Genomic DNA, 12,482 nt, shown 5'->3' with positions numbered 1-12,482 from the left:
CATTCTGCATTCCCACAAGCAATGTGTAAGGATCCAGTTGCTCAGCATTCTTGCTAGCACTTGGTATTGCTCAAATTTTTTTCTCTTTTAGCCATTCTAATAGGCCTGTAGTGATACCTCATCATGGTTTTAAACCTTTTAACCATTTTATGGGTATATTTTATTAAGTGGTATACGCTGTTTCGATCCCTTAAACAGAGAATGCTGAATATTAATTGTTATGACTCCCAATCATCCTCATAGAAAACACATTGTACTACCCTCAGGGACCACTGAAGTACATAGGGTTGTTCTCCTTTTCTTAAAATAGCCCCAGAATCATGTTTGCTTTTTATAGCTTTTTAAATCTTCACTCTTGTTGTCACTTCTTGCTATTAATGGTGCTCCTGCCTCTGGCAGACTCTCCTCTTCACCCTCTTCTCAAGCTGAGTTTAGAAAATAGATAACCAAGCTTGTTAGAATTACATCTAAAAAGAGACCAGTCCGTGAGTGAGAGAGCTTAAAAGGATTTTTCAGTGAGGAAAGTAAAGGCACCCCCCCACGCCCGCCACCCCCCACAACTTCCTGACATCTTGCTTGGTTGCTGAGAAATTTCTAGTAGCTAAATCTCTCAGGCACTTTTCAAAAAAGTAAGGTTGCCAGCTAAGAGACTACTAAGTAATCGAGTCATTACAATATTCATTTTGTGCAATTTACACTATAATATGATCCTAGCTCAATAATTAAAAGCTTAGCAAAAGCAAAATATAGACAAAATTATCCCGTGTCCAGAAACCTAAGTGAAAAAGACGATCTGAAATGGAGCTTAAATCTAGTTTCCAAACACTTACACATTGGTCTGAATTCTGAGCACCTACTAGGTGTGCGAGGCATTCAAAGGGGTGCAAAGATAAAGAAACTGTAGAATTAAAAAGAACTCAACAGTTCTTTAAAGATACAGTGACCATATGCATACACACTGATTCTAATCCTAAGTAATATTCACAGTGTTCCCTTGAAACTCGCCTGACTAGTTAAGTAGATAGCTGTGCGGTTACCAAAGGCAAGTAAGTGCAGCCCATCCTGTCTTTTAAGTAGTCTTTTCCATCTCTGAACAAGACCAAACTTTGAACACTTTTACGCTCTATTAGGAAGATGGATCGCTTCAGACAAATGGCAGCACCTTACTTCCCTGAGCGCCCCAGGCTCCGATTCAGAAATTACTAGGCAGGCACTTCCTCTCACCCGAACTTCCCTGAGGAATGGCAGCTGTGTGTCTGCCAGGCGCAGGGGCCAATCGGGACTCTGCCGGCCGCCTCCACCCACGACTTAAACACCATCTCACCAATTGCAACCGGATCGTGGGTGGGACTTCCGCTATCATTTTAGGCTTAACTACCACCATCTCCTCGCGGGCACCGGGGGCAACCGCGAAGACAGAATTTCACAAACTTTCAGCTCCAGCAGTTTCAAGGAAATGTCAAAGAATGACAAGATGGAAGGCAGAGTGGCGAGAGCTAAGACACCAAAAAGGCCCCCAAAATTTGTTTTCAAGAAAACCAATGAAAAAAGCAAGCAATCAGAACGTGAAGTCCAGGATCATGTCTGTGCTTATCTCCACAGTCACTGCTGGGTCCTGAAGTTCTCCTCTGGCCCAGTGCCAGCTGCGGAACCCTCTGCCAAAGGGCCAGAGGAGGCCGGTGATGTAGAGCTCTGATTACCCACCCGTCAGGGCGCCGCTGAAGGTCACTGAATACTTACTGTGCACCCGAAAAATAAATCCTGCGAGTTCACGCCCCGTGTAGCTCGCCCCCTGACTTTGAAGGACTCCTTTCGCGTGGGATCTACAAAACCGAACTGCCTTAAAGACCTCTCTCACACCGACGTGAAGTCACAGAACTGACAAATCCCATCCTGTCAAAGCGCACGGTTCTTTGAAATCTAACACAAAAAGTCATAGAAAGATTCTCTAAACACCCTGTACTAAGAGGAACACGGACAGGGCACTGCGTTCTGAAGTAGAGGCCAGGGCACTGGCCCTTAGACACGTCTCGCTGTCACCGGGCTAACAGCATTGGCAAGGGCGGCGGCGGCAGCAGTGATATCTGCAGCCCCCGAGGGCCCTGGCGAAACCCCCTCTATTACTCTGTATCCTGCTTGCTTCCGAGATGAACCTGTTGCTGGGAAAGAACAGGCTAAATTAGAAAAGGGAGTCATGTTTTGTCAAAGTTGAAGGTGAGTGATAGCCTGCCCGCCCCCATAGGACGGGAAAAACTAAGGATATTCGGGATGATGACACTGCCGCCTCCGAATTCTGGTCCGGTGCTCTCTCCCAGCCCTCAGGTGTCCCCACGCGGCCGTGGACCCCGAACAGGGACAGCTGGAGGCGGGCTTGGGCAGCGCGCGGCCTGCACCCGCGGCCATCCATCTTGCGGCCCGGCCCGGCTATCCCGAGCCAGGGCAGGGGGAGCTCGCTGCCCCCAGCGCCGCCACGGCCGGGCGACATTCTGTGCCCTGGGAAGGGGCATAGGGGTGCGGCGCGGCCCCGGTCCCCGGCCCGCCCGGATCCCCGGCCTCACCTTGACGTGGAAGCGGATGAGCGCCAGGCGGATGCAGTGGGCCATGCAGACGGGCGGCAGGAACCAGACCTTGGGCGGCGGGGTGCCCTTGTTCTGGACATGGCTGACGATCTGCTGTGCCGTCTGGCGCTCGTTGCCCTGCCGCTTGACCCACTCGTGCAGCCGGGCCTTCTCGAGCGCGCCGTTGAAGAAGACGAAGAGCTCGATGTTGCCGCCGAAGCAGGCCTTGGCCAGCGCCGCCAGGTAGCCAAGCATGTGGTTCCACTGGCCGCCGCTGACCCAGTCGGTGTAGAAGCCACCGTAGAGGCGGTGCAGGCAGTTGTCGGCGTCCACCAGCAGGCGCAGCGGGGTCTGCGGGGGCCGCTGCCGCCCGCCGCCCACCAGGCTGCCCCGGGCCAGCTTCTGCAGCTCCACCGGCACCACGGCGCTCGGGCAGTGCTTCTCGATGTAGTCCTGGAAGCCCTGCACGCCCATGGCGGCGGCGGGGGCGCGGGCGCGGGTGCGGGCGGGGGGCGGCGGGGCCGGGGGCGGTGGGGCCGTGGCGCGCGGGCGGGCGGGCGGGCGGGGGCGGCGGCCTCTAGGGGGGACTGGGGCGGGTCGGGGGCGCGCTCATGGCCGCCGCGGCCGCCATGTGCTGCCGCCTCCCAGGGCCATGTCTGGGGAGGGACCTGCCGCCGCCGCCGCTGCCGCCGCTGCGAGGCCGAGGCCGAGGCCGAGGCTGAGGGCCGGGGCGGGGCGGGCGGGCGGCGCTGACGTAGCGGACCCGCCCGGCGCGGACGCCGCCCAGGCCCGCGCAGGCCCGCCGGCGAGCAGGCGGAAGAGGCGGCGCCGGCGGGACGCGGTTCGGGGCTCCCGGAGGCGGCTGCGGCGGAGGCGGAGGCCGGGAGTCGGGCCGGGGCGGGATCCAGGGGGCGCCTGAGCCGGAGCAGGCCGCGCCTGGAGGCCACAGGCCGCTCGCCCGCCTCAGGCCCGTCGGCCGCCGCTCCCCTCCTGGCGGCCTGTTCCCCGCAGGACCAGAGAGGCCGCCGCCTCCGCCCGGCGGTACTTCGGCGAGGGGAAGCCGCGAAGCAGGTCCTGGGGAAGAGCTCGCCTGCTCCTGAGGGAAGCGGCGATAAGATGGAGCTTTGAGGGTGAGCCGGAGGCCGAATTACTCTGCTCGTCGGGACGCAGCCTTTCTAACGCCACGGTGGGCTCGCACCGCTCTGGGCCTGCTGCCCACACTGACTGCGGGGTCCGGGGGAGCGGGATGCTGGCCGGCCGCGCCGGGCTTCTTGGAAAGAGCAGGAAGGAGCGCGAGAATGCAGTTCCGCGGCAGGTGCTCATCCCAGCAGCTTCGGGCTCTCGGTTGTAGTGGTTTTTACACCTATGACAAAGGACATGGCCAAACGCATCATAATGTCTGAAGGTACAGGTAGTCCTAAGCGCCTGCTCGTCACGGAAGAGACTGTCTTGAGAGCACAGGTCTGTTGCAGCGTGGAAAGCCTGCGTTCCCACTGCGGAATGGCCAGGCTGAAACGTGCGCCTTTGCAGTGGGTCGCCCTGCCCTTCTTAGGGAGAGGGATTTAAATCTTGTTGGTTTAGTAGCATCTTCTGGAAGGAGGTCGTTTACGTAAATTCTGTTCCTAAGCTCTGTCGTAATTGCTTCTAAAATGAGGTTGATACTGTATGTATATTAGGCTTGCATAAAACATTTTCAAAAAGAGATTAATGCCTTTCAGAATATAAATTTAGAAACCCAGCACAAAAGTTTTAAAGTGCCGCTTTTACTTACTTTCACCTCTCCATCTGTTCTTTTTCTGGAGAAACCTCTGTAGAGGAGCAGGATGCAACCGACAGGCTGTGGCCGGACAGCCCCTTCCCAGCACATGGAGCCTGCACGCGCACGATTTGGTCAAAGAAGCCCCCATACTCCCGGTGAAAAAGGCAAGTTTGATTTTTCTGCTTTCTTTTCTGATAGCCACGTCAGATACAAGCCAGTATCATATATACATAAATTAAATGCTGTTGGTATTTTAAGAAGTTACATTTAAAAACAGACTGACAAGTTATGCCACTCACTTATGCATCAAATTAGTCACAAAGCCAGGATGACATGTTATCTAGAAATAACACAGGCCAGGTGCGGTGGCTCACGCCTGTAATCCCAGCACTTTGGGAGGCCGAGGCGGGTAGATCATTTGAGGTCAGTAGTTCGAGACCAGCCTGGTCAACATGGTGAAACCCCGTCTCTACTAAAAATGCAAAAATTAGCCGGGCCTGGTGGTGTGCGTCTGTAATCCCAGCTACTCGGGAAACTGAGGCAAGAGAATTGCTTGAACCCGAGAGGCAGAGGTTGCAGTCAGCACAGATGGTGCCACTGCACTCTCTAGCCTGGGCATCAGAGCTAGATTCCATCTCAAAAATAAATAAATAAATAAATAAAAGAAATAATACAGTTAGCCATTAAATAATAAGGTAAAATCCAGAAATATCCAAATTTCCTTCTATAACCCAAGGCAGGTTCACAAGGTGAGGAGTAGTAGTTTTTAATCACTTGTATTTTCATTCATAGCATTGCATTCCATGTATTTACCTTTTCTTTAAATACTCTTGCTTTTAATTTTTAAAAATGCATTAGTACGGCCGGGCGTGGTAGCTCACGCCTGTAATCCCAGCACATTGGGAGGCCGAGGCGGGCATATCACAAGGTCAAGAGATCGAGACCATCCTAGCCAACATGGTGAAACCCCACCTCTACTAAAAACACAAAAATCAGCTGAGCATGGTGGCGCACACCTGTAGTCCCAGCTACTCGGGAGGCTGAGGCAGGAGAATCGCTTGAACCCGGGAGACGGAGGTTGTAGTGATCACGCCACTGCACTCCAGCCTGGCAACAGAGCGAGAGTCCATCTCAAAAAAAAAAATGCTAGTGCCAGTATCTGAAATTCTGGAAATAAATTTATTTTCACCTTATTACATTGTAGAGTTCTAAGGTTCTGGAGTCAGGCCCCCAGCATCTGTCTTATGATAAGTCTGTGCCGTTGCAAAAATATTTACCCTGTTTGAACCTTGAATTTTATCATCTGTAAAATCAACATATTAATAGTACTTAACCTCCCAGGTTGTTTTAAGGATTAAATCAGATAATCTGTGTGCCTACCACACAACAAATGCTCAATAAATGTTGACTTTTGTAGTTATTTCCAGAAACTGTATTTGTCTAGACTTATACTCGAGAACATAGACCAGTTATTGTACTTTTGGAAAGTTTAAAATTCATTATTGTATCATAACACATAAAACTCAATTCTTAGTTGCCCTATTTAGCTGTGTGTTCTTTTTTTTTAAAAAAAAAAAACACTTTTTTTGTTGAGTAACTATTGATGGCAGGCAAAATACTTAGCTGACAAACGCTTATATACTCTGCATTCTCAGCTCAAATTCGGGGGTTGTTTGAAGTTAAATTGCTTAAATGTTGAGGTAAAAATAAACATCTATGTTTAAAATTTAATAAAAAGTTATGTCTTCTTGGGGGTCACAATATGACAACTAATAATTGGGGACTTTTTCTTTTTTTATTTTATATTTATTTTATTTATTTTTTGCCCCCCAAAATGGAGTCTTGCTCTGTTGCCCAGGCTGGAGTACAGTGGTGTGATCTCAGCTCACTGCAACCTCCCTCTCCCAGGTTCAAGTGATCTCCTGCCTCAGCCTGTAGAGTAGCTGGGATTACAGGTGCACACCATCACACCTGGCTAAGTTTTGTATTTTTAGTAGAGAGGGGGTTTCACTATGTGGGCCAGGCCAGTCTTGAGCTCCTGACCTCAAGTGATCCACTTGCCGCTGCCTCCCAAAGTGCTGGGATTACAGGCATGAGCTACCGCGCCCAGCCTAATATCTTTAATTAATATTTTACTTAGGGGAGGTGTCTAACCACCAGCAATAACAGATGAGTTTCCAGTTTTTCAAACAAGGTAATAAGAGACCTTGATCCTGCCCATGTAATCGTTAGCATATGTTGGGAGACCAGCAGGCTGGAGCTAAGCAGGGAGTCTGTGAAGAGAGCAAATTAATCCACACTTGGGATTCTAACCTATAACGTTTACCTAGCACCAGCCCTGTTAATTAATTATCAATTTTAATTACCCAGAAGAACACACACATCTGTAGGCCTGCTTCATAAATGGTAGATCAGTAACTGACCACACTGCAGCAGTGTGTCAGCAGTTGAGAAGTGTTTTGATCTTCAGGCTCTGCTCTCTCTCTAGTAGTATGAGTTAGCAGTAGCAGAGTATAGGAGAGCTCCACGGAGATCCATATTCAGACTCTGGAGACCATGACAAAATACATTTCATATTCCAAACTAATACGTAAACTGCCTGTTTTTTTTCTTTTCAGATTTCCAGAAGCTGTTCTGTCAATAACAAAGTCTCGAGGAAAACCACAAAACCACCAACACTAAGATCATTCTTGAGTCCAGTTTGAAAAACTAGGGTCAAATTCTGCAGAGGCATTCAAGGGACAGGATACCACCCTAATGCCCACTGTGTGAAGGAAAATGCTCTATTCACCATTCCTCAGCTTCTGCTTCTGGTTTCAGAGTTCTGTCTATATTGGAGGGTGTTTTAAAGCTAGAGTGATCTTTATCCACTTCTATTAACACATCTGAATGTGAAGGTCAAGAGGAGAAAGTGACATGTCCTAAGTCAGAGTAGAGTGAACAAGAAAATAAGACAAACAGCGACTGAGTCCCTGGTGTATACTGGGCATTGGCAAGTTACTGGGGATATGGAGATGAAGAAAATGTAATCCCTTCTTCAAGGAGCCCAATCTACCAAGGTAGACAGACATATAGACAAATAGATTATATACTTGCATAGAAAAAAGAAAGAGGAGAAGGAGATCAGTGTGATCTGTGTAACTAAGTACCCTGTACAACCCTCTTGGCCACAGATCATATTGCCCTTTATAGCGGGGATGGTAATCCCATCTCCAAATTCCACATGTACTTTGCAGGCAGACCACACCCATGTGTGGGTCCTGACTCTACCATTTATAAACAGCATCACTTTCAGCAATTCTCAGCCCTCCAAGCTAGGGTCATTGTCAATAGGGATACTGCCTCACAAGCATCAGAACACCAAAGGAGACCATGTGGATGAAAGCAACCAACACTGCCCTGGCGGTTCATAGGTGCTTAGAGTTTCCAGCTTTCACTTTCAGTCTAATGCAGCACTGCCTGCTTTTTGTTTTTGTTGCTTCGTTTGTTTTTTTCTTACCGTGTTCACCACACTTGTGTCCAAATAGCTTTGGGCTGATGCAAAAGTATCTATGTGGAAGAGAGAAGAGTTGTTCTCATGGAGGGCCTTCAGATGAGTGCTATAGACTCTAGGCAACTTCCAAAGAGGCTTCTCAAGCAGGGTGGGCAGTGGGAGCTGCTATGGAATCAATGGACAAACACTGACAGGGACTGCTTTGAAAGACAGTACCCAGTTGAGTATACTCTGTTAAGGGCTAAAACTTTATAGTCATCCCTTAAACACTGCCTGATGGAATCTTCAGGATCATATTTTGAAGTAAACTATATTTTACAATGTGATATAAATCAAATGAGTTGTTTTTTTTTTTAATTAGGAATTTCCATAAGTACAAAGCCATTTTAAGGTATACATTTTAGAGACTATTATTAAGCGGTCTGTGCATTTGTGTAAACCATAAAGATCTTTCCAGAGGAAGCAAGTCTCTCATACCAGGATATGAAAACGCCCCAGCCCCAGGCTTGAGTAGCCTAGATCACATGAAGCTGACTTCCTCTGAGGAGTCTAGGACCTCAGATATAGGTGGGAGCACACAGTGACCCTTCTGGAAACAGCTAAGACTTGCAGCTCAGGCCTGTGACCTTGCTGATGACAAAGGAAGAGGTCAGGGTTGACTAGAGCTCCAGAAAGAATGCAAGTGCGTCTGGAAGGCAGGAAGAAAGTTACTGCAATACTTTATCCTCAGGGTGGAACGAGAGTCTGGGAAAGCTGTGCCCACTTCCCCATTCCTCCCGGGTCCCGGGTGTGGTATAAGGAGAGTTGGCCCAATCTGGGAGCTAAGGGACCTGAGACAGCTACTGCATCAGTGCACTCAGAAATGAGGATTTTGGCACAGTTATTCATGAGACATCAGCCCATCATATAAAACATGCCTCCAGTTTGGTTAAACTAGGAAGCACTATGTAACATTTTAAAATCAGTTACATGTCACTGATAAAAGACTTAATATTACCCTGACGTTATTTTTCTTGAGGCAACATAAAACCCATTGTCTACAAAAAATCCAAAAATTAGCCAGATCTGGTGTGCACCTGTAGTCCCATCTGCTCAGGAGGCTGAGGTGGGAAGACTACTTGAGCCAAGGAGGTAGAGGTTGGAGTGAGCCCAGATCATGCCACTTGCACTCCAGCCTGGGCAACAGAGTGAGGCCCTGTCTCAAAAAAAAAAAAAAAAAAAAAAATTGTGAAAGTTTGGAGAACCAGGAATAAGACTGGGTGGGAACTAATAATGACAGGTACTTTTAACAATACAGCTGGGGTGTTGTTGATGACATGAATGAACCCCAATCTTACTGTAGTCATTTGCTCAAGATTCGAAGTCATAAAAAAGAGTAGAATGGACCAAACTTAGGTACTAAGAGTCCCCAGCCCAGCAGTGAAAGCAGTATATAGTTCCTTTGAATTTAATATGGGGAGACAGGTTCCTGGATTGACAAATCTCATCAAAAGTAGACACAATTTTTTTTTTTTATTTTTTCTCAGACCTCTCAGGGATGAATATAAACAATTTCTGAGAAAGAAACCTGAGTACCTTTAGGAAGGGAAAAGGAATGCTGAATATCCCTAAACAACAAGTTTATTGCATATTTGGTAAGACTTAACTATACCCTATCCTGGAAGATAGAAGATACCCTGCCCTTAGAACACAAAGAGACTGTAAAGCTATGCCTTCTGAATCTTAAGCCACTCTAGGTAATGAATCCCTTCATAGTCCAAACATCTCAAGAACTCTCAATTTGTACCATTTGCCTTTTATTTTCCATTTATTTAATACCACAAATTCACTTTATTATTATGAAGCCAATATCTACATCTTCTCACAAAGATTCTCATGAGAAACACAGAACTCCTTACCAGCCTCAAAACGTACTGTGACATTTCCATAACCTACAGGTCTAGAAATCCTATGCCAAATATGGTTAATTTGTTTGCTGAGAAGGATGTAGAACTGGAACCCTCATACACTGATGGGAAAACAGTCTGGAACTTTCTTAAAACATTCTGGTAAATGGGGCCCCTGCAAGCTAGAAAGTGTGGCTATAATCCCTGGCTTTTTTCCTTTTTTAAACTTTTTCTCTCTCAGTCCTGACCTAAAGGTGACCCTAGTCAGGCCGGGCACGGTGGCTTACGCCTGTAATCCCAACACTTTGGGAGGCCAAGGCGGGCGGATCACCTGAGGTCAGGAGTTCGAGACCAGCCTGACCAACATGGAGAAACCCTGTCTCTACTAAAAACACAAAATTAGCTGGGCGTGGTGGCACATGCCTATAATTCCAGCTACTCGGGAGGCTGAGGCAGGAGAATCTCTTGAACGCGGAAGGTGGAGGTTGCAGTGAGCCAAGATTGCACCATTGCACTCCAGCCTGGGCAACAGCAGCGAAACTCTGTCTCAAAAAAAAAAAAAAAAAAAAAAAAAAACCCTGAGAGAAAACCTGTCTTTCCAGCCAGAGGAAGCAGGAAAAAATGACCCTATGGTCTGAAAAATGTAGAACTAATCCATCTTTTTTTTTTCCCCCTTCTCTGCTTTCTGCCTGAGGGGCATTCCTTTTGGCAAAATGGAAAGTGGGCAGGTAATCATCAGAGAGAAAGCCCATCCTTCGAAGCCAGAGGATGAGGAAAAGGGGCCCCCTGGGTGCCAGGGAGTCTGGGGGGAAATCCTGAAGCGCAAAGTCCTGAAAAGAGGATTCTCTTATTCTGTACATGAGCAGAATTCTGTGCTCATCCCAGAGCTGCACATACCAGAGGCAGAGCCCAAGCAACACAGCCACACTCTGAACTGACGCTCGGATCACCACTAGCAAACAGAAGGCAACGCAGGACCTGCGGACTCAGGCTAACGAGGCTGACTGCCCCACAAAACAGAAAGAAAAGAAACATTCTTCAGGGAATTGTAGCAGAGCACAGAGGCTCCCAACATAAAACACAGTCCTCACTTTGAACAGCGGTCAGAACTGTAAAAATGACCTTCCAACCTGACACTGTGCCATGTGCTGTGAATAATCATTAATGGGTAAAATTGTGATTTTTTCCTGTCTTTTGAAAATTGTCAAAACATTGGTAATCTTGTACTGTTAGAAATGTATAAGGAAACAATAAATATTTTTGTACGCTGTAATTTAAAACATTAGCAACACTGGGAATTAAAGTGTTTGATGTCTTCCTAAAAACCATCAAGAGACATTTGAACAGTGCTTGCCTTCTTCAAAAGTCATGTACCTTATGATATGCAGCGAGCACCTTTTCTGTGTTTCAAAAACCTGTCATGCCCCTTCTAAGTTTGGATCAGCCTCTAATATTTTATCCTTTCTGCTTTCAATGTCATGAAGTATCTCCAAGTCCGTTCAACATGAAGGTTTTTGCTGACGTTCCTTCCTCTGGGACATCATCCTTTCCATCACAACCGCATTCTTCATTTATTGGATGAATTCACCTTCTCGGCAGCAGTGCCAGCATCCCATAGTCTGTTTCTTCAGTGACCCCGTTTATGTTTGATTTCCGTTCACTTTCAGTGTTTTCGGTTTTGAGTTTCTTTGCTGCGCTTCTATCTTTATTTGTCCATTTTCTCTTTTGAATATCCATTTGTGTAAAATGCCTGTGGGTTTGTCACTGGGAGACAAGGAGGCCACACAATTCATACTTCGCTGTCTGTGCATGAACTGAACATAGACGCACAGTGACCAATCACCCACAGGTTTTGGAAAGAAGAGACATGATTGGTCACTGATCATGATGTACCTTTGTTATTATGTAGTGATTTGTGGACTGGGGAGCTAGCAGAAAGTTTGAACTTCATGCAGTTACAGTTAATATATTCTGGTAACTCAAATTTGAACCATGTTGTCGCATGTTGTCAGGCAACTGGTGTTCACCATAGTAACTAAAATTTCAGAATCATGAAATGTCACTTCTGATCTATTCATTAAAAGTCAGTCACTCATTCTGGCTCACACTCAAGGGTAAGGGAATTAGGCCCCAGCTTCTGAAGAGAGGATCTCCAATGACTTTGTGGACATATTTTCTGATTCTTCAGGAAGTCCATATTCCTGAAGAATATTGGCACTGGGTATAGAATTCTGGGTGGATGATTCTTTCCTATGAGTGCTTTAAAGATATTGTTCCACTGCATCTTGGCCTACACGATGTTTTGTTATATGTCTGAGATAATCTGCAATTTGAATTGTTGTTCCCTATACCTAATGTATTGGGTTTCTTTCTGGCTACTTTCAGGATTCTTTAAATCCTTGATTTTCAGCAGTTCGATTATGTTATGCTGAGCATCTTGTTTAGATTTTGCTGAGTTTCTTGAATGTGTATTTCTATTGTTTGTCAAATTTAAGAAGTTTTCAGCAATTATTTCTAAAAACTTTTTTTGTGTCTGCACCAATTTCTCTTTTCCCTCTGAGACTCCAGTGTCAAATATATGTGATTTTCTGGTGTTGTCTCCCAGGTTCCTGAAGTTCTGTTCATTCTGTTTAATCCATTTTCTCAGGGTCCTCTGTTTAATTTCTACTGATCTGTCTTCAATTCACTGACTCTTTCTTTTGTCATTTCCATTCTGCTACTAAGTCCATCCGTTACATTTTTCAACTTCAGAAATATAATTTTTTCAGTTCTAGAATTCTCATTTG

At 46.8% G+C, this 12,482-nt stretch overlaps 2 protein-coding genes across 11 annotated transcripts in view; one reads left to right on the top strand and one right to left on the bottom strand.

Moving 5' to 3' along the window:
- FAM120A (family with sequence similarity 120 member A) overlaps positions 1–3,288 on the bottom strand; it is a 114,922-nt gene extending 111,634 nt beyond the window's left edge. For all 10 annotated transcript variants that reach the window (XR_012424916.1, XR_012424914.1, XR_012424915.1 and 7 more), the window contains exon 1: positions 2,559–3,288. Coding sequence is in view for 6 of the 10 variants with exons in the window: in XM_005582268.5 (XP_005582325.4) it covers positions 2,559–3,032 (474 nt within the window). In the remaining 4 variants the exon portion in view is untranslated. The remainder of the gene's footprint in view (positions 1–2,558) is intronic.
- Positions 3,289–3,369: 81 nt separating this feature from the next.
- Positions 3,370–8,142, top strand: FAM120AOS (family with sequence similarity 120 member A opposite strand). The gene is made up of 3 exons (XM_045372950.3): positions 3,370–3,873; positions 4,361–4,481; positions 6,936–8,142. Exons 1-3 carry the CDS (start codon positions 3,857–3,859, stop codon positions 7,020–7,022), a joined length of 225 nt encoding a protein of 74 aa, XP_045228885.1. The 5' UTR covers positions 3,370–3,856; the 3' UTR covers positions 7,023–8,142.
- Positions 8,143–12,482: the final 4,340 nt, after the last annotated feature.

The sequence above is a fragment of the Macaca fascicularis genome, chromosome 15, assembly GCF_037993035.2.
Source record: "Macaca fascicularis isolate 582-1 chromosome 15, T2T-MFA8v1.1".
NCBI classification, from domain to species: Eukaryota; Metazoa; Chordata; class Mammalia; order Primates; family Cercopithecidae; genus Macaca; species Macaca fascicularis.
This window is presented reverse-complemented; position numbering and strand designations above follow the sequence as displayed.